Here is a 22,543-nt window from a genome sequence, read left to right on the forward strand (position 1 = left end):
CATTAAGTTTCTTGAGGTCAGGGACCATGTCTGTCTTTTTTGCTATGTTCCCAGCACTCAGCACAGTACTCAGAACATGAAGGTGGTGGTCAGTGGCTATCTGCTGAATCAATGAGTGTGGGACCAAAGCCCAGGCTGCTCAAATGTATGTGCTGATGGCATTTATGTGCAGGTAAACAGCTCTTACCCACAGCTTACCTTATTCTACTGTCCAAGTATCAGCATCCTGTGACTAAATAAGAAATCAGAAATCAGTGAATTTTATGGGGACTAATTTTCTGAAGTTGGCTCAGGAGGGGAAAAACGGAGACCTGACATAAAATTAATTTATAAATCAGTTTATTTACAGATTTTATCTTTTCTTAAAGTATATTTCAGTTAACAAATCTATTTACACAGGTATACATGGGAATTCATCCCAGTTATTTTACAGATCATACTTACAAACCACACCCTTAAGTGTTCGGTGCAAAATTGCACTGGATGTGACTATTGGCTGAAAACGGCCTGATGACCAGGCTATTTACACGCACACAGTAAACGGGTTTATTTTTTCATGTCTGCACAGTACAGTACACACAAGGAGGCTGAACCTCCCACAGAATGCTTTGCAATGTGTTTACCAAGAAGGCTTTGCAAAGTTCAGAAGGAAAAGCTATTAAACATAGATTAATTAAAATGACAGTACCTCCTTTACATCAGTTTACATTTTTTCTTCACATTTTTATAATACAAAGATATTTTACTGAATTGCTGCACAACCAGTTGAAGATGATTTGTAAACATGTAAATTCCTACAATTTGCATTAAACGTCATTGTAGTTTCTATAATTTGCTCTTTGAATTAATGTTTTACTCACTAGTATTCTTAAGGTAGTAAAAGGAAGATGTAAGTTTGTATTTCTTGCAGAAAAGTTATGAGTCTCTAATGCTGTGCTACAGAAATTCTTTTGCGAGTACACACTTTATTCAAGTATTGCAAAAAGCTAAGGCCACTTTTTTTCAAGACAAGAAAGTGAACAAAATTGTTTTTATCAATAGGCCACAACACTCTTATGAGCAATGAAATCTCTTTTGAAAGATAATTTCTCAGAGACCTGTAGTCACAGAAGGAATTTTATTTTCTTTTAGGTAAAAGAAAAACAAATTACCTTCCTTATTAACTACGTTTGAGCTCTCCCCACTTTTCCCTACGGTAAAAATTCTTGTGTAGACCTGAAGAGGGAATCTATACCCTGTACTTGTTTAACCCAGAGTTAACTACTCTGGATAGCACAAATTGTTTTGGACTCAGAAGTAAATCTGAAGCCTATATGTTGGTTTACTACTAAATTCTGATAGTGCTATTCTAAAAGATATTACTGCTGATGCAAAGATTTTTTTTTTAGAGGAATTATGAAGGAAGAGTGAAAGAGGACGAGGATGTAGGGAGAAGGAACAAAGATTAGAAAGAGGGAATATTTAGGTTCTTGATTAAGAGGCAGAGCTGATTTAAAAGATACCAGCATGGAACGAGTGGCTGGGTATCCACATCTATCTTTCTTAATCCTAAGAATAAAGCCATTTCAATTAGATCCAAATAGTTAATAAGAAATCTGCTAATTATGTATTTTTTTTTTTTTTTTTGCTACCAAACTACAGATAATCATTTCTAGCAAAGAATAAGACTGATCCATTTCTGCCTCTCATGTGAAGCCTAGGATTCTTCAGATAGTAAAGGCAGTTGGAGTCTGTCAGGACAGCTACTGCCACATTCTTGGCAGCACTTCTTACCAGATTGCTGATTCCATGACTTGTATTATTTTTTCTCTTTCTGGAGTCATAATGTCATAAAGAATAAACTTTCTTATTAAAAACTGGTTTTAGGTCCAAATAATGAAGATGTAGAAAAACAACCTACAGTCCCATTATAACATTTTGAAATTCATTTATAAAAAATTTACAGCAGCTGTAAAGTTTCAGTATCATAAGGACAACGTGATCCCACAAACAGCCAAAAGATGCAGACAAGATGTTTTTCTGTCTTCCAAATAACACAAACTGAAAAGAAAAGCCTTTGCTTTTCCTTGACCACATAAAAATAGTATTTCCACACTACTGGTTAATAACCCCAAGAAACCTTTGCTTTTCTTAGTCAATATGCTCATTATGGCTACAAGACTACAGCTCAACATTACAAGCCCAGAAGAAATGCTGGTAAGACATCAATCTGAGCATTTCCCGAGACCCAATCACAACATTTCAGTGCTTTCCTTATTTGTCAAGAGCTATCATACCAGTCACTGTGCAAAATGCAAATATTCCAATGATTATTTCAGTACATTTCTAATAACGACAAGATGAAACCCAAGAGGAATGGGAGTGTGCATAGTGAAATATTTAAGATGCAAAGGCAAGTTTGGAGGGAAGATGCAGAAATGAACGAACGTGCACACTTAAAGATTATACCATCTTTGGGGTTTTTCTAACACATTTTGAAGCTATAACATTCCAGGATATTTGTAAATATGAATCCAGTGGATGTCTTGGATCATGCTTCTAACCAGGACCTTCAATATTAAGGCATTTACATTTGCGCCTAAGAGTTTCCACATTCTTCTAGATTACTTGAAGAGGGACAGGACTGATGAACAGAAACCAGTCAAGAAGGCAGGGTACTGAGGTCCCAGGAGAGCATCTCTTATGCTCTAATGTAGCAGCTGGAGTCTATAGATTTTTTTTTCAGATGCAGGTAATAGTTGTGAGAAGCAATGCTGCAAGAGAGGCAGAGTTAAATTGTACAGTGTCTTTAAATCATTTTATCCCATCCTGCTACTGCAGGTCATCTTGGAAAGCCCATCTTCGTTTCACTGAATTAAAATGACTTCTTCAATATGTGTATTGGTTTGTTAAAACCATAGGTTCCTGTGCAAAGACTGAACCACAGAAGCTTCAAGATGGAGGTTTAACTATTACAAGAAGAATCTTTCACTTCTGAATAGGGACATACATTTTCAACTTAATAATTTATCTTAAAATAAATTAAAAAATGTTCCATAGCACAAAACAAGCACACAAACAACAGACAATATCTTTTTGTCTTTGGTGCACACACTCATTTCCTAAATCATTCAAGTAACAGCATCTCTAACTTCTTGGGGAAAGATGGGAGTTGAAGGTTTGAAGGCCAAAATGAATTATTTCCACTTTGCCATGCCTGGATGCCTGAGATGGTCCTGAGTATCTGTGATTCTGGGAGCAGCTGGTAGAGATTCAGAACGAGTAAGAAAAGTGCAGGAGTAAACCAAGGGGTAGAAGAACCAGCCCTGCATTGGTCCTTTTGAGCCCAGTCTTCAGTAGGGGCACTTCTTTGTTTTTACGCCCACACAGAGAACACTAAACATAATGCAGAGGTTTAAAATTCTTTAGATGGTGCTCAAAAAGCAAGGCTACCACTTATTCCTGTTAGCCTGACAGTCCACTTGGTGCTGCTCAACTACAATAATGGAAGAAAATGGTCTTCAAAAAGAAATGAAATAAACTCCAGAATGTGAAGTTGGCAGACATTATTAAGCTTGCCTATTTTAGAAGCGGTTAAGGGTTTAATACTGTTTAGAGACTATAATGTCCATTTATGACTTCCATGGTATAGACCAGAATTACATTTCAAAAGTGATGTGATGCATTGATCTATACCTCTCTCACTTGACTTCAGACTCAAATAAGTGATACCCTAGTCTAAACTCAGAGGTAAGTCTGCTGTTTTTGGCCCTCTCTGAGACCCAGTGGGGTTGCTAGCGAGAGGTATACAATTACACTGTACAACTCTGCCCACCGAAAATAACCAATTAATCCAGTGGATAGTCTCGAAAGGCAAAGGCTGTAATACCAGATATACCACATTGTCCTATGAACTCCATACTGGTAGTCTTTAAGAATAAGTACAAGGTCCAGAAGCACTCTTGCTATGATGGCGATGGGGTGTACAGCAGGAGGCAGAAAGGCCCAGGACTCACATTAGCACTCAGTGTTCGATTTATTTGCAAGATGTCACACAAGTAGCATTCTCCCCTGCTTTTCACTGATCTGATTCAGAACATCAATAGTATCTTTGATCAGGGTCTCAAAGATCCCGTCGGCGAGCTGCATCTTCACACACAATTCATCCTCATCATAGTTTACCCACTGTGCCTCCTCCTCATGGAGCTCCTGAACCTAGGATTTAGAAGACAACAAACTTAGAAAATTCCTGTCACACAAAAGCTAGAAAATATAACTGCTGACTTTGTAGTCCTATCCATAGGAATACAGCCCAAGGAAATAAACCAGAGAAAAAAGGTAATTCATATGACATCAATACCCCTTTTAAAATTGCAAAAAGTTTTAAAAACCTCAATTGCCAAATAATATCAAGATGACTTCAAAAATACATTTGACAATATTAGAGTATTTCATAGATATTAAAGATTACCAGTATGTTGTCTATGTCAACATAAGGGAATATGTATTCCATAAGGAATTCCATACCATAAGGGAATAAGGAATTTAATGGAAGGAGAACACAAAATATTAGACAGAAATGTTCCTCTACTTACAATGAAGTTATGTCCAATAAATTCACTGTAAAGTGAAAATATCATTAAGTCAAAAATGCAGTGAATACACCTAACTTACTGAACATATAGCTTGGCCTAGTCCATCTGAAACATGCTCAGAACATGTACATGGGCCTAAAGTTGGGCAGAATCATCTGCATCACAGTCCACAGGAGGGTATCGGTGTTTACCCTCATGATGGTATGGCTGACTGTGAGCTACAGCCCACTGCTGCTGCCCCCATACCACATATCACTAGCCCAGGAAAAGATCAAAATTCAAAAAATCGAAGTACTGTTTCTAGTGAGTGTGTGTTGCCTTCATACCATTGTAATGTTGAAAAACAGTTAAGTCGAACCTTCATTACGTAGGGGACATCTGTATATGGATTTACAATTATAAAATGCATATATTAAAAGACAATATTGAATGTGATTCTGGAGTATTATAATAAATGAATAACACTTGTTATAAATAAATTTATCCTTATGGTAGTTTTCAAATGTAATATTGCTTAAGTTTATTTTTCGAATCACTGTTATATTAATACAATACTTGCTCTTTTTGCATTTTAGGATTCTTAGGTAAATAAAAACTAATCAAATAGAAATAACCTCCCCAGATTTATTGCTTGTTTATAATACATGGAAAAAAAACTACTTTATTCTAAAAGAAATACATTAGATTGGCTGGGTGCGGTGGCTCACGCCTGTAATCCTAGCACTTTGGGAGGCCTACGTGGGTGGTTCACCTGAGGTCAGGAGTTCAAGATGAGCCTGGCCAACATGGCAAAACCCCGTTTCTACTAAAAATACAAAAATCTGCCAGACATGGTGGCACGTGCCCGTAGTCCCAGCTACTAGGGAGGCTGAGGCAGGATAATCGCTTGAACCCAGGGGGCGGAGGTGGCAGTGGGCCAAGATTGCACCACTTCACTGTAGCCTGGGTGACAGAGTGAAACTCTGTTAAAAAACAAAACAAAACAAAAACAAACAAAAAAACCACATTAGATTTGCTATACAAAATAACACTGTGGATGGGATGGAGGCCAGATAGGGAAGTGAACCCTGATCTAGTCACAAATTCAGCAAAATTAATTGCAGTGACAGGGGTCTCTAACTAGAAGTCTTACTTGGCAAAAAGCCAAGTGACAACATGCTCCTGGCTTGCCCGGATCATAGTTTCATCTTTAAAAAAGCATAGCAAGTGGGCCGGCGTGGTGGCTCATGCCTGTACTTCTAGCACTTTGGGAGGCGGAGGCGGGTGGATCACGCGGTCAGGAGTTCAAGACCAACCGGACCAACATGGTGAAACCCTGTCTCTACTAAAAATACAAAAATTAGTAGGGTGTGGTGGTGTGAGCCTGTAATCGCAGCTACTCAGGAGGCTAAGTCAGGAGAATCGCTTGAACCCAGGAGGCAGAGGTTGTAGTGAGCCGAGATTGTGCCACTGCACTCCAGCCTAGGCCACAGAGTGACTCCGTCTCCAAAAAAAAAAAAAGCAGAGAAAGTGAACAGGGGAACTTGTACTCTGGTTTGCCTTATGAGGAAACAAGAAGACTCTAGCAAAAAAGAGACTACATCATCCTGAAGCTTGAGAGAGTAAGACAGGGCAAGAATAGTATTGTCCAACATATGTCCTTGGCTGGAGTTGACAAATATGTAACAGGGTGGCTGCCACATTCTTTCTCTTTTAGAAAGGTTGTTTGGGGGATATGTAAACATTCATTCCTATGTTCCCTAATGTACCACCAAAAAGGGTTCTATGGCCAAATAAGTTCTGGAGAACTCCCTCTGGGAGAGTTACATTGTAATTAAGCCTATAAGACAGAAGCCCACCAGTAAAGAAACTTGTCTTACTCAGCGTTTCCTATATTTAATTGACCACAGAATCATGGGTATCTACGAAATACTTGTCAACCTACCATGGAATTGGTGTTCCTCTCTTATGAAAGATGCTATAATAAACAGCCTAATGTAAGACTTCTTGAACTTGTGCTGAGGGATGGTCTAGGTGTGTGCACAAAAAATTTCACATCTCCAATGAATTTGTTACTCAAAATTGTGCAGCATTCCTTTCTATAACAGTTCTTGCAGACCCCCCCACCTGTTTTTTTTTTTTTGTTTGTTTTTTGAGACAGGGTCTCACTCTGTCACCCAGGCTGGAGCGCAGTAGCACGATCTCAGCTCACTGTAACCTCCACCTCCCAAGCTCAAGCTATCTAGCCTGCCTTGGTCTTCCAAAGTGCTGGGATTACAGATATGAGCCATGCTGCACAGCCTCTCTTGGCCTGTAATATTATATCTGTTCTTTGAGCAATTTCCTCCACAATAACAAAATTTAGGAAACACTAAGGAAACCTTTTGTGCGCCTGCAGTAGAAATACATGCTCATGACATTTTTTATTCTTTCTCTCGGTGTAACCTCAATGCAGCCCCCACTGAAACTAAGATTTCAGTGTTGGCAAAAGCTTTGTTCCTACTTAAGAACAGGAACTATTTCTCTGTCACTCAGAAAGAACATGAACTTTTCCATTTCTCTTTGGCCTTTAGAAAGCTCAGAGTCTAATCTGGAACTTCAACTATAACAACTGAGGGATCTCATAGCCTGCAAATTTGCCTCTATTTTTTTTCTTCTGATCTTATTATATTCTATGACTCATTTCCCCGATCCTGCTCCTGAAGATATATGTATGCATATGTAAAAATTAACACATTTAAAATATAAACAGCCTAATTAATTACATCTAAAAGACTAACAGTTTTTTTGTTTTGTTTTGTTTTTTGGGAGCAGAGGAGGAGACAGGGTATTAGGCTAGTGGAAGAGAGAAATGTAGTAAATAGAATGTGGCCCAATTTCAGCAAGCAGATGCCAGGGTCTTTCACTGTATCCTTGTGAACAAGTTGGGAAAAAATAGACAGGTCAGTTAGGTGGATTTACACTTGTTTGAGACGGAGTCTCGCTCTGTCACCCAGGCTGGAGTGCAGTGGTGCGATCTTGGCTCACTGCAACCTCCGCCTCCCGGGTTCAAGTGATCCTCCTGCCTCAGTCTCCCGAGTAGCTGGGATTACAGGCATGCGCCACTGTGCCCAGCAAATTTTTGTATTTTCAAAGAGATGGGGTTTTGCCATGTTGGCCAGGCTGGTCTCAAACTCCTGACCTCAGGTGACCCAGCTGCCCCAGCTTCCCAAAGTGCTAGGATTAGGTGAGCCACTGCACCTGGCTAATTTACATTCTTTTGATTAAAGGACAGCTCTCAACCTGGAAGGAAGTTTCTGACTTGAAGACTCAGGGAGTTTTTCCTCTACACTCCCATTCTATTTTCTTCATATTCCATTATAGCAATTATCATGCTAAATTATATTCTGTGTATCTGTTTTCCCACTAGGCTGTGAGCTCTTAAAGGGCTGTTTCTTTTTATTTATGATTCCCTCGTGACTAGGACAGTCCAAATAGAAGGTGCTACATAAGTATCTGGCATATAGAATAGATCATTTTTGTGAATAGTGAAAGGCTGTCTTTAGCTCTACTTCATTGTTTTTAGCAATGACCTAGATGAAGGCAGGTACATCAATTTTAGAAATGACATGAAGCTGGGAAATATAATAACTACGTTCAAAGAAAGAATCAAGAAATGTGGTGGTAGCCTGAAACAACGGGCCACATTTAACAAGATGAAGGAATAAATAAAGTTCTGTAATAGGGTCCAAAAAAAATCACTACAAAAGCACAGGTTGGTCTTGGGGTTTTCCTCAGCTCCTGCAAGTACTCTAAGTATGATACAGGTAAAAATAAACAAAAGAAATATGATCATAAACTGAGCTAATCAAAATATACTATCTAGAAAAAATAGGTTGAATGACTACTAATTAAATAATATACAAGGCTGGGCGTGGTGATGCATCCCTATAATCCTAGTGCTTTGGAAGACTGAGGCAGGAGGATCCCTTGAGCCCAGGAGTCCAAGGCTGCAGTGAGCTACCATCATGCCACTGCACTCCAGCCTGGGTGACAGAACAAGACCTTGTATCTAAAAACAAAACCATGAAACATTATAAGGCTAATTCTGAGCACTGTATTTAAAGAGAGACACTGACAGAGCTACAGTTATGTTGAAGGGCTCAAAACTATATCAGACAACAGGAGACAATACTAATGTTTTATAAGGAGAAAAGACTCGGGTGAAACATGATAGCTGTTTCAAAAGGGTGTAGAAAAAATTAAAGTTGTTACGTAAAACCCTAAAGCTGTAGAAGCAAATTGTAATTAATTGTGTGAAGGCCAACTTAGGCTTAATATGAGAAAGAACGCAGAGACAGGAGGAACTCAGGAGTGCTGAGTATCCTTCTTACCAGCTCCCAGGCTATAAACTATAAAGGAGATTTATCATCTTAGGTGCAATTCTACCTACAGTACAGAGATTTTTCAAGGCTACTGTACATAAAGGTTATACAAACAGTGCTCTAATTACTTGCTACTCATTCCACAGCATCTATACTTTGAGAATGTACTGCTAAAAATAGCTCGAATTCTTAGCTAACCTAAGATATAAATTAATCAATGCCTTTGTGAAGGAAAAAAAGGGCAGTGAATGAGAACTAGAGGTGAAAGAAAGATTTCTCTTCTTGTTTGGCTAACAGAAGCCTTTATGTCTAAAAATTATTTGCATTTTATTCACCTGAAATAATGCCTGAAGACACAAATATAGTTAGATTGATTAGGGACATTCTCAGTCCAAGCAACAGCTAAAATATACATTTTCTTAAATTGGAAGAAGCAACTGTTTATTATGAAATGTTTAGTAAGATAGTTTATCATGCTACAAATATTTTAAAATGGGGTAATTAAGATTTTGATAAAAGAATCACCACGATCAAGTGGGATTTACTGCATACACAATCAATAAATATGACACACCACATTAACAAAATGAAGGATAAAAATCAGAGGATCATTTAAATAAATGCAGAAAAAGCCTTTGATACCCTTTCATGATAAAACTCTCAACAGATTGGTATAGAGAAAATACACCTCAGTAGAAAGGCCATACATGACAAACCCAGAGCTAACGTAATTCTCAGAAGTTGTTTTGAACATGTGAAATTTGAGATGTCTAACAGACATCCAAACGCAGATACTGAGTAGGGAAATGGCTATCTGCATCTAGAGTCAAGCAAGAATCCTAGGCTGGAGATACGAATTTGGGAGTGGTGAACATACAGATCGTAGCCATGAGACTGAGAAGGAGTGTAGACAAAGAAGAGGTCTGTGGGCTGATTCCAGGAGCACGTCAATGTTTCAAGGTGAGGATGAACCAACAAAGGAGACTGAGGAGCAGCAGCCAGTGAGGGAGCAGAGAGCCAGGTTTCAAGGAAAAGGGAGGGATCAACTGTGCTGAATGCTGCCAATGGTTCGAGGAACACAGGAAGTGAGATTTCCCACTGGGTTCATCAATCCAAGCAGTTTTGGTGGCATGGATGAGGTAAAAGCTTGACTGGAGTTGGTTCCATAAGAGAAAGACAGATTAGGGAGAGTAAAAATGGACATGTTAAAGGAGTTTTATTGTAAAGAGAAAATTGGAGGGGGAAGTGATGACAAGAGAGTTATTTTAGCTTTAAAGAAATATGCAGTTTGTATGCTAATGGAAAAGATTCAGTAGAGAAAATGCGTAATGCAGGGGAGGTGATGGTCTATGCTTATTATTAGTCCAAGTGCTTTTGCCTTCAAGAATGCTGTATCAGGTGGCAGATTAAAAATGCTACATCTGAAATAGCTTTAAGTGCAAGGAAAAAACTACTGTGTATCAATGAAAATAATTACATTAATAATATCTAATATTTTTGAGAGCTTCTTATATGCCACTTAATACATATTAGACCTTGGTTAATCATCCCAACTCTACAAGGTTGCTACTTTAAAGAGGGGGAGACTGAGAAAGACAGAGAGGTGAGAGAACTCACCCAAAGTCACATTGTTAATAAGTGGTAAAGACAAGACTGGACACTTATAAGCTGTCTGATTCCAGAGACTTTGCTTGTTATATGCCATTCTCTCCATTTATAAAATAATCCCCGTGAGAGAACTTTGGGGTTTATTACATGCAAAAATACTGAAGGAGGCTCAGGAAGTTTCAGAAACTTTTAAAACTAGAGATCCTAAGCAAAATTCCCAATAGTCAAAACTCTAGAAAAACAATAAAAAACATCAATTTTATAGGAAAAGATGACTTCCTTTTATCTATAGTATTGTGTTGTCTAAAATATTAACCACTGTCTTCTCCTGCTCTTTTAAACTACAATATCCAAATATTAATTACAGATAAAATTGGAAAAACTCTTGGAGTATATCAAAAAACAACTCTACAAGAAAACTACAGCTGTCAAGATTCAGTTCCAGCAAAAATGGTAAAGATAAGGCCAAAAAAGTCCTCATATAAATATGTAGACGTATTAGATAAGATATAACATAAACATCTGTAATGTATAAAGAAATTCTGAGAAAGGAGGGAAAATCCTAAGTAACAAATAGTGATTTAAAAGAGGGGCAAGTGCTATGACTACCTAGGGGAGGAGTTAAGAGCCACGGAAAGAGAATAAGGCCAAAGATGTCTAAAGAAGTTTCACAGAGAATTGGGAAAGTTGGGAAGAAGCAATCTTTTAAAAGACAATAGCTGAGAAATTTCCAGAACTGAGTAAAGATATGAATCTATAGATTCAATAAGCACAATGAGTCTAAAGCAGAATAAAAACAAATCCACATTTAGACATATCCAGAAAAATTAGAGAACAAACACACACACATACAATCTTAAATGGAAAACAGAAGAGGCCAATTCTCCATAAAGAACCGACAGCAGACTTCTCAAAAGCAACAAGAGAGGTCAGAATGATATAAAAGTTAAAAAAGAAATTACTTAAGCAGATAGGGTAAGGAAGTCCTTGGTAAGGTTTTCCTTTTAATGAAAAGCAGCCCCCAAATCAGTTTCTTTTCTAATGAAGAACAGCCTGTAAAATCAAGCTGCAGACATAGACAAGCAAGCTGAAAGCTTGCACAAGCGAACGCTAGCAATTGTGACAACAGAAAAAACTACCCGTGGAATAGGCATATTCAAAATGGCGGCTCCATCCTCTCTTCTTTTTGCCACGTGTACAGTAAGGAGCAGGCAAGATGGCACTGGCCAAGTAGAAAATCCATTTGCCTAATAAGATTAGGGTGGGGTGACCAGCCTTTCCCGCACCAGTAAACATCACACCTGGTGGAACCAATCTGTAGGCCCCATGTAAATCAGACACCACCTCTTGAAGCCTGCCTGTAAAATCTGCTGTGGTCCACTGCTTTTCCTTTTTTGGAACACCTCTCTTTCATAAGAGAGACAGATGCTCTCCTCTCGCATTTCTTCTGCCTATTAAACTTTCCACTCCTTAACCCACTTCATGTATGTGTGTGTGTGTGTCGTTAATTTTCTCAGCTCGAGACGACGAACCCTGGGTATTCACCCCAGAAAACGATGCTGCTTCAAAATTACAATGAAATATCTTCAAACTGCTTAAGTAAAAAGAGTACCAACTTAAAATTTTATATAGAGTTAAAATATAACTCAAAAGTAAGAGCTGAAATACAGACATTTTTAAACAAAGACAGAGTTTACATTAAAGGCCTGAAGTTAATGGAATACTAAGTGTGTACTTTAGGTAGATGCAACCAAGCTCAGAATGAAGGACAAGGATGCAGAAACAATGCACTCTATAATATTTTCTACTCTTTTTTATACTTTAAAAATATTTCATAATTAAACATGTAAAAGACTTAGAAAACCAATAACAGGTGAAAAGTGTTAACAAAATCATAGAGCAAAATAAGCTCATTCTTTTAGTAAAAACTTAAAAAATGGCTAATAATTCCCATAGCCCTTGTTATAGTCTCATTAAAATGTGGGGGGTTGGCCAGGTGCAGCGGCTCACACCTGTAATCTCAGCACTTTGGGAGGCCGAGACCAGGTGGATCACCTGAGGTCAGGAGTTTGAGACCAGCCTGGCCAACATGGTGAAACCCCGTCTCTACTAAAAATACAAAAATTAGCCAGGCATGGTGGCATGCGCCTGTAATCCCAGCTACTCCAGAGGCTGAGACAGGAGAGAGGAGAATTGCTTGAACCTGGGAGGCGGAGGTTATAGTGAGCCGAGGTGGCACCACTGCACTCCAGCCTGGGTAACAGAGCGAGACTGTCTCGCAAAATAAATAAATAACATAAAATGTCAGGGGTGTTAGGCCTCAGTGGCAGGCCTGCCCTCCTTTCATTCTAATGTTCCCCTGCCTTTCTGACTGTGGGTCTTAAGGCCCTCCCATGAGAGGGTCCAATCCAATCTTGGGGGAAGGAATGCTGATGTCATGAAGCTTCCAGAAAAACCCAAGAGCAAAGAGTTCAGGGAGCTTCTGGATAGCTAAACCTGGAGGTTCCTGGAGGGTGGCAGCCCAGGGAAGGCATGGAAGTTCTGTGCCCCTTCCCCATACCCCACCCTATGTGTCTCTGTATCCTTTGCAATATGCTTCCTAATAAACCAGTAAACCTAAGTAAGTGTTTCCTGAGTTCTGTGAGCTGCTCCATCAAATTAATTGAACCCAAAGGTGGGAGCCCCAACTTGAAACTGGTCCATCAGAAGTTCTGGAGGCCTGGACTTGCAACTGGTATGTGTGTGTGGAGGGGACAGGGGCAGTCTTGGGGACTGAGCACTCAATCTGTGGGATGTGACACTATTTCTGGGTAGAGAGTATCAGAACTGATTCAGAGGACACCCAGCTGGTGTCCACTGCTTGATGTGTATGGGAAAAGTCCACACACATATGGTCACAGAAGTTTTCTTGTGTGGTGATGATTGTTGTGATGTGAGAGTAGAGGGAAAATGTGGTTTGAGAAAAATTTTATGTGTTATTAAAAAAAATTGTTGTTTTAAATCTCAATCCCCCTAAAATGTAAAAACATTAGAATCTGAAAATACAAGATTGACCAAATCTAATCATGGGAGAGGAGACTAGTTCATTTAGCATTTCTTGTTAATAATTAGCTCAAGAAGCTGACAGTATCGTTTTGTTAAAAACAAACTAAGAAGAATGAGCTCATGCAAAAAGTTATATAGGTCAGGTCTCTCTGTAGGAAGCTAAAAAACATTTTACAACCAGCAAAGGGGATAGTCACATAATATATACTTTATTATTGTTGTTTACCAGTTGCTAAATTGCTTCAATTCTTATGCACAGTACTCCCCTCACCCAAACTATAATAACCTTACCCCTGAAAAACAAATATTTTGTTTAGTATTTGAGAATTTCTGATAACTGTTAGAGAGATGTCTCTGCTTAACTGACCCTATTTGGCACCTACTGGAAGCCTCTGCTGTCAGGGTACTGATATGGTTTGACTGTGTCCTCACCTAAATCTCAACTTGAATTGTATCTCCCAGAATTCCCACATGTGTGGGAGGAACCCAGGGGGAGGTAATTGTATCATGGGAGTCTTTCCCATGCTATTCTTGTGATAGTGAATAAGTCTCGTGAGATCTGATGGGTTTACCAGGGGTTTCCACTTTTGCTTCCTCCTCATTTTCTCTTACTGTTGCCATGTATTCATCTTTAAGATCTGAGCTCAAATGTCACTTCCTCAGAGAAGTCTGCTCTGACCATCCTCATTCGATCAGCTTCCTGTGGTTTTAACAGCTCCCTATTCTTCCATTTTTATGCTTAACTTACAATTATACACTTGTGTGTAAATGATATATTAATGGCTAGTTTCTGCCATCAAACTGGAAATCTACGAAGGTGGGGTCTATGTCTGTTTTGCTTACTATTGTAACATCAGTCCTTAATTAGCACAATTTTTGACTCGATGTATACACAGAGGTGATGTACAAGGGATATCATCAATTTAGCTGATAGGTTAGATGAATGCCTCTTAATATGCTTTTTTCTTTAATTCCTAAGAAGTAAAGGAAGTAACAACTTGGAAATTAATAACAATTCAGACTTTAAAACATGATGGAAATATGAGAACAAGTTCACTTTCTTGAGATGCGAAGATCTATGAAGAATTAGTTGATTAAAATCTTGCCTCTTATTTTACTGGGCAAATCACTTGATATTTTTGAATCTAAATTTCCTCATTTGTAAAACAAAGAGCAACATTAGTCCTTCCTACCTCATTTAATTATTGTGAGGATCAAATAAGGCATAAGACACCAGGCATGTAATCCCAGTGCCTGTAATCCCAGCACTTTGGGAGGCCAAGGCAGGCGAATCACTTGTGGTCAGGAGTTTGAGACCAGCGTGGCCAACATGGCGAAACCCTGTCTGTACTAAAAATACAAAAATTAGCTCGACGTGGTTGCAGGTGCCTGTAATCCCAGCTACTTGGGAGGTTGAGGCACGAGAATCACTTGAACCTGGGAGGCAGAGGCTGCAGTGAGCGGAGATTGAGCCACTACACTCCAGCCAGGGTGACAGAGAGCGAGACTCTATCTCAAAAAAAATAAATAAATAAAAAATAAGGCATAAGAATGATAAACTATAAAATACTAAGCAAATGTTATCTAGTACAGTTATTACTGAGTAAATGAAACACTAGAGAGGTACATACATGAGAACGGTGATAAATTTAAGTATTACACTTTTTTTCATTATATAAATGTCAATATAGATAAGATAAAAGGTCCAGAATTAAAATGTTCAGAGTTAAACCTGAATTTTTTTTTTTTTTTTTTTGATAAACACTTTTCTAATGTTACAGAAATATATTGCAAAACCAAATAAATCCTATCCAGGGAATGTTCTGGATAATGATAATAGTGATGAGGTAACAGCTAATATTTACTGAATTATATATGAGGACCTATTCTAAGTGCTTTACACATATACTCATTTAATGTTCCTAATAACTTTATCAGGTAAGTACTATTATTGTTACCTTCACTTTGCATAAAAATGTTAGATAAATTTGTCCAAGATTACACATCAAGTAAGTGGCAAAACAAAGATTTAAACGTGGGCAGTCTGGCTCCAGAGTCCACACTGGTCTCTTTTCAATTCACTACCTTAAACTTTGCTTCCATTCGAGTTAATTTCTCAAGTTCTACATAAAATACTACTGATCAAGTTAAATGTTCATCTACTGAGTACAAAAGAAAATAATCAACAAAACTGAGGGGTAGAAATGCAGCAAGTAAAGGTTTTAAGATTTTAATACCACAGACTTAAGAATAATTCTATCCCTTTTCCTTTTAGAATCTAACTACATTCTGAGTTTGAAAGATATGGTCAAAATAAAAACAGTTTGGTTGTATACACTGACCAGGATATGATCCACTCGGTCTCTTTTCTTTCTTCCAAATTTCATCATTTTCTGCCAATCTGTTTTGTGGTTTGGCTCCTTTTTAAGACTGAACAACTTGAGTACTTCACTTGCTATGAAGCTCTGTGGAAATAAGACAAATACACGAAACACAAACAACAGAATTCCTGAGTTTCATGTGTTTACAATGCAGTAAACAGATTCGTGCTAAGAATATAGTATTTACAATAAAATATCATACAAATTTCTTCCACTTACAGTTCTACATAGCAATTTGAAGGGAAAAGCATTCCAAATGCTGAGACTTTATTCACTTACGAAACATATAAAAGTAAAACCTAGCTGGGCACGGTGACTCACATCTGTAATCCCAGCACTCTGTGATGCCAAGGCAGGAGAATCACTTGAGCCCAAGAGTTGAGACCAGCCTAAGCAACATAGTGAGAGACCTCATCTCTACAAAAAATATATAAAATTAGCTGGGCATGATGGTACATGACTGTAGTTGTGGCTACTCAGGAGGGTGAGGTGGGAGAATTGATTGAGCCCAGGAGGTCCAGACTGCAGTGAGCTGAGATTGCACCACTGCACTCCAGCCTAGGTGACAAAGTGAGATCTTGTCTAAAAATCACAACAATAAAGTAAAACCCGCTGATTAATCTGCAAAGAAAAATTACTTTAGAGTTTACTTAAGAACTACCATGCTGGGTGCAGTGGCTCATGCCTGTAATCCCAGCACTTTGAAAGACCGAGGCAGCGGATCACCTGAGGTCGGGAGATCAAGACCAGTCTGACCAACATGGAGAAACCCCGTCTCTACTAAAAATACAAAATTAGCCGGGTGGGGTAGTCGCATGCCTGTAATCCCAGCTACTCGAGAGGCTGAGGCAGAAGAATCGCTTGAACCCAGGAGGCGGAGGTTGCAGTGAGCTGAGAACACGCCATTGTACTCCAGCCTGGGCAGCAAGAGTGAAACGCCATCTCAAAAACAAAACAAAACAAAACAAAAAAACAAAAAACCTACCATTAGCTAACTTCAAGCTGGCAAAACTACTAAAGAAAGCATAAAATAAATCTCTGAATTGGAAAAATCTCAAAGAAATTTTTGGGGACAATGTAATGTGAGAAAAGCAAAGACTTTATCTGGGATAGTTTATTTTGAAGCACCAAAACTCAAATATGTTAAATTAAAAAATATCAACACTTCAGTATGAGAAGCATAATAATTTTACTACTAACAATATTTGAACTATCACCCTTAAAAACTTTACAAAATGCTATGTCAATACTAAAATCTGTGGGCATTTATTGTACGCTATATTGATGCATGTAGTTTGATTGTTGGTATATATTATGTATCTTGTCTCACCTCAACTTAATGTTATTAATAATTTATTTTGTTACTTTTATGGTTGTTCTGTTAAAAAAACAATGTTCTTAACAGGGGAAGGGACACATTTATGAATCAGAATCACCTGGGAAGATTCTCAAAGTACCAATGTGCCCGCAAATTCCATCACTCCCTACCTGTTCACAGACACACATAGCATTCAAGCATTTATCAATTGTGGAAGGGTAGAAGGAATGGAGTATACAGTGTGTTTTTAAAAAGCTACTTACTTTAAGCCAGGGGCTGGCCAACTTTTTCTGTAAAACATCAGACTGTAAATATTTTAGGCTTTGTGGGCCATGTGGTCTTTGTCACAACTATTCAATTACACTGTTGTAGCAGAAAAGCAGCCATATATAACATGTAAACAAATAGGTATGGCTGCGGTCCAACAAAGCTTTATTTATAAAAACATACAAGGGCCTGGATTTGGCTCAGGGGCCATAGTTTGCCAACCCCTGAGGTAAGCATACATCCCATCTCATAAATATCTGTTGGTGTTCTATCAGTATAAAATATTTTTAAAGGCTTTCTGTGATCAAGTAAGTTTGGGAAATACAACTTTAAAGCTTTGTTACTCAGCGTGGTCCTGGGACCAGCAGGACCAGCATGACTTGAGAGCTTGTTGGAAATGTAGAATTTCAGGTCCTACTCTAGACCTACTAAATCAGAATCTCCATTTTAACAAGATCCTCAGATCATTCACATGCACATTAAAAGTTGAGAATCACTGCTCTGGAAATATAACCTTTCCTGTAAGGAAACATGTGACTAGGCAGAACAGATTGCCACCAATGTGACTTTAAAATTCGCAGTCCTTGTAGCTTCTGGGCAAGGGTCTACAACGGTTTCTTAGATAACAAAATAAATATTTTTATGTATTATATTATTATCCTACATAGTTCAAAACCACATTACCAATTTGAAACCTCCAAAGTCAAAGATAGAGAAGTAACACCTATCTGTCCAGGGCTGGCATACTGAAAAGACATATATATGACATGTATTCACATGTACTTTTAGAACATTATACCTGTCTCTAAAGCCCCCCAAACTTACCTAAAACTCCTATGAGTTGCAATAATTTATCTCCCTAGGTATTTCCTAATTTTTCTTAAATATTATAATTATGTATATAGAGAAAATGACTGGTAAATTTTTTTTTTTTTTTTTTTTTTTTTTTTGCACAAACTTGAGGATTCAGCCCTTTCACTCGCTCCAATCTTTCCACTGTTCATGGATTCAGTGAGTCAACAAATCTTTATTGAATACCCACTATGGAACAGGTCCTGAAGACACAAAGGTTAATAATACAGAAGAGCACCTGCTTTTACAACATTTATAGATATGTGTAAATGAACAGCAAGTCAAAAAAGAAGACACTTTATAGTTTGCAGTTTACCTTGATTTCATCAAGGTTATTTGGATTTTTCACTCGTCGGAAATAACTAGAGTTGATTCTACATGGCTTCATCCAGACAGGCTGATTTAAGTTGGGATCCTCAGCAAATATTTCCTCAAAAATCTCTTTTGTTAAATCAAAAACCGCCTTGATAAAGAAAAACAAAACAAAATGGCTAAGAATCAAATTTCAGACAATGGGAAAGAAGTTTAAAAACTAAAATTATCCTTTTATTTTACCTACCTGTTTGTAGACCCTTTTGCTAGTGCTTTCTATATCTAGACCTTTACTGGCACAGCCAAGCAGTTTTGTAGGAATACTGATGCTATGAAGATCATGGCCTAATTCTTTCCATTTCCAAAGTTCTTCTGCTGCATTATGTACAAGAATCTCTACTTCCTCTGCAGTATGGGGGACTGCCAATAATGTTTCACATGGTTGTTGGGTTACTCTTTTAGATTCTGCCATTAGAGGTACAATGGTTGCGTCTGCCTTATTTTTTTGGATCTTGTGAGAAGAGCTCAAACCAAAGTCTTCATCAAACCAGTCTTGATCATCTCCTAATGTGCTCAGGAACTCCCGGCTGAGCTCAAGTTCAGCAAGTCTCTTAGCAAGTTCTTCCTGCCCACTGGCACCAAATACTGGGCTCTCCTATAGAAATGGAACCATTCAAACAGAGCACAATTTAGGGACCTCATATCATTTTTTTAAAATAAAGACAGAGTAAATGTACTATTTATATATTTAATATTTCTCTGTAAGTAAGCAGAATAAAAAAAATATGGTGGCTACTCATAAACAATCTTAAGAAAAAGTTATCCTGTTCCCTCAATTCTACTTATATAAACCTTACACATAATTTAATTTTTATAAAATGCTTATTGATTAGGGCTCTCCCTGCTTTTTGTATGATCATTATTCTGTTTCTAAACAACTGTCCATCTATGGGATATGGAAATGGGATATAAAATTTCTCACCTCTGGTGACCATCTGGCTCAAGTTACTCAAAGTCATTACTTTTGCTCAACTGTCCATGGGCAACATAAACAAGCTGATGGTCTGAGTGCATGTCATAGTGGATATATTTCATTTTACCAGAATCAACATCACAACTACTAACCTCTGCAGGCCAACCATGACTGAGTAGACATGTAAACAAACAATTTCACAGGCAAAAAAGAATTGGGTGGTGAGCCACTGGAAAACTCCATGGAATGAATTTGTTCAGTGAATCTGGAAGGAGATGTAATTTGTGGACAGTACAGGGGTTGTCAACTAAGCAGTTTAAATGGATATTTTAGTTCCCCAAAACCTGCCAGTGCTTGTGACAACCCTATATTGACTACTCATGACATAATAGAGGACAATTACACTTCAGCCAGAAAAACAGCTACAAGGCCTTTAAAAACTTGTATAGTGATCCTTCTCTAATAAACAACAAGTCAAGGAAAAAAAAAACCTATCAGGAGTTACAGAATTAAAATGTACTATATAGGCAAGGTAAGTTGCCTTGTTAAAAGTGTCAAAAGGTATACTGATACTTTTTCTAGATGAAATACTCACCGGTCTGGGACACATATCTGGAGAGGAAATCTCTTCTTTCTCATCTTCCAATTCAGATCTTAAGAAGCAACTTGAAACACTTGGTGACTGTTCCTCAACATTTTGGGATAGGTCTTGGGGTGTTACTTTCTTTTGGTCATCACCAAGAAGCTCCTGATTGCTAAGCTGGATTTTCTCATCTCGGGTTTTTTTGATTTGTTGTAGTTGATTGACTGTGTCCTTTACAAAAACTTTTAGTAAACTGTCTGTCAGTAAGCTGATTGTTTCCAGTTGTTCTTTTGACTTTTTTTCCTCATTTAGTGATGACTTCAGTTGGGCTTCCAGCTGGTTTTTTTCTCTTGTTAAAAGATCCAGAAGTGGTGTAGAAAGCTTTTCTGAAGTTTTAGCACATAGGTTGTCTTCCTGTTCTGTAAACTGCTGTTGCTTCTGCAATTCTTCAGAAAAGGTATTGTCTAAAGTATCGTCTTCTGCAGCAATGGAAACCTTTTCTGTGGCATCAGAAATGAGGTCTTTGTTTTCCTTTGAAGAAATCTGTGAATCCACTGAAGACTGCTGGTGAACATGGGCTTCAAGTACCCCAGAAGTGTCCTGTACGTTGTCTGTTTCTATTTTAAGGCTTCTATTTCTATTAACTGAGGCTTCTATATCATTCACACTAGGTAGGGATTTCTCATAAAAATATTCACTGGCATCCTTTTCTCTGTCTTTTGGACCCTCTGTATCATTCTGCTCTTGATTATAGTACTGATATTGTTCATCTGAGTAACAGTCTTCATCTTCATTAATGTCTACATAGTCATCAAAGTTTTCTGGAATGTGAGATATTTTTTGAGGAGGAGCAAAAATACCATGCTTTTCTTTGCACTCAAAATATGCAATGCCATCATATGTTCCATTGTTATTTCCTTCAGGTTTATCTAACTCCACTCCCGCCCAAAATCCTTTAGCAAAACTAGTCTCACCTTTGAATCGAAGAATTCCTGGCTGAACATTTCCAATCAACACCCTATCACCAATGTGGAAATCAAATAACTCATCTGCAGTAGGAACTGAAGCCAAGGAAGGGGATTCAGTAACTTGCTGTTCATGCTCCACATCGCTGCGCTCCTTACTTTTCATCAGCTCAGTAGGGGACTTGAGTTCCAATAGCCTGTCAGAGTGAACATTGCTATGGATAGAAAGGCTTTTCTCACTTAGGCACTCACTGATTTCCTCATTACTACCAAAGCTAGTGGCTCCACTTGTAGAGCTCCTCATTGGCTGTGGCTTATCTCTGCAAGACTGAGAGTCTTTCCTGAGTGACAGCAAAGATGACACCTCAAAATCATCTTTGTATAATTCAGCTGAAATTTCTTTCTTGAAAGAAGACACTTCAAAATCTTCAGAGTATGGTATCTCTTTAGGAGCAAAAAGATGTTCTGACCAAGACAAATCTTTCTCCTTTGTGTTCTTTTGTTCATGAATGTCTTTCCCTGATTGGATGTTTGGACTATGATTCACATCTTGATCTGACTGTCTCTCTTTCAACATTTCCTCACTTTTATGGAGATTTTCAATAGCTAATCCAACTAGGTCTTTCTGAACATTTTCAGAATCCAAAGGAAGATCTTTCTTTGAAAGAATTTCAGATGAGTCTCCCTGTTCTAGGACTAATTTCAGTAAGACACCAGATTTACCTTCTTTAGAAAAGGCATCTTCAATCTTACTCTTCTTCAATTTTGTGTATTCTATTTCTTGTATTTCTGATTTTTTACTAGATTCTTCAACCTTGCCATCTGACACGTCAAGAATTCTACTAGCGGCATTTAATTCTTTGAGAAGATGTAATGCAGGTACATTTTCTAGAGAATCTCCAGATTCTTCCCTGATTTTCCTTGATGATCTGAGAACTGGAGATGGGGTATGAAAACATTCTGTTCGACTGTCCCATTCATTTACTCTCTTTGCATATGCAGATAAAGACCTTTCTGATACGGATCTCTCAGAATCTGACAGTGAAGCATCTTAAAGAAAAAACAAATCACCACATCAAAATGATTTAATCACAATCTTTCAATTTTGTGGACCAAAGTTTAGAGAAAAGCCAAATTTTAGTGGGGGAAAAAAAACCCTCTAGTCAACAAATATGACTTGTTTTGGCTACTTTGTAAGTTTTTCTTTTAATAGAATATCATCTGTATCAACATTTAAAATTGCTTAAAATTCTAAAGTTTGGAATAATTTCTTAAGCATTGTCTTAACTTATAAAGTGAAGAAAAATATATCTAAGTTGATG

At 37.9% G+C, this 22,543-nt stretch overlaps 1 protein-coding gene across 1 annotated transcript in view; it reads right to left on the reverse strand.

The window, feature by feature from the left end:
• Positions 1–322: 322 nt before the first annotated feature.
• CEP350 (centrosomal protein 350) overlaps positions 323–22,543 on the reverse strand; it is a 133,299-nt gene continuing 111,078 nt past the window's right edge. Inside the window, exons 33-37 of the mRNA XM_050793928.1 lie at positions 20,269–22,271; positions 18,948–19,355; positions 18,705–18,851; positions 15,913–16,035; positions 323–4,194 (exon numbers count right to left, since the gene is read on the reverse strand). Of these exons, the coding sequence (XP_050649885.1) occupies positions 4,030–4,194; positions 15,913–16,035; positions 18,705–18,851; positions 18,948–19,355; positions 20,269–22,271 (2,846 nt within the window). The 3' untranslated portion in view covers positions 323–4,029. The remainder of the gene's footprint in view (positions 4,195–15,912; positions 16,036–18,704; positions 18,852–18,947; positions 19,356–20,268; positions 22,272–22,543) is intronic.

This window comes from Macaca thibetana, chromosome 1 (assembly GCF_024542745.1).
Source record: "Macaca thibetana thibetana isolate TM-01 chromosome 1, ASM2454274v1, whole genome shotgun sequence".
In the NCBI taxonomy this organism is placed as follows: Eukaryota; Metazoa; Chordata; class Mammalia; order Primates; family Cercopithecidae; genus Macaca; species Macaca thibetana.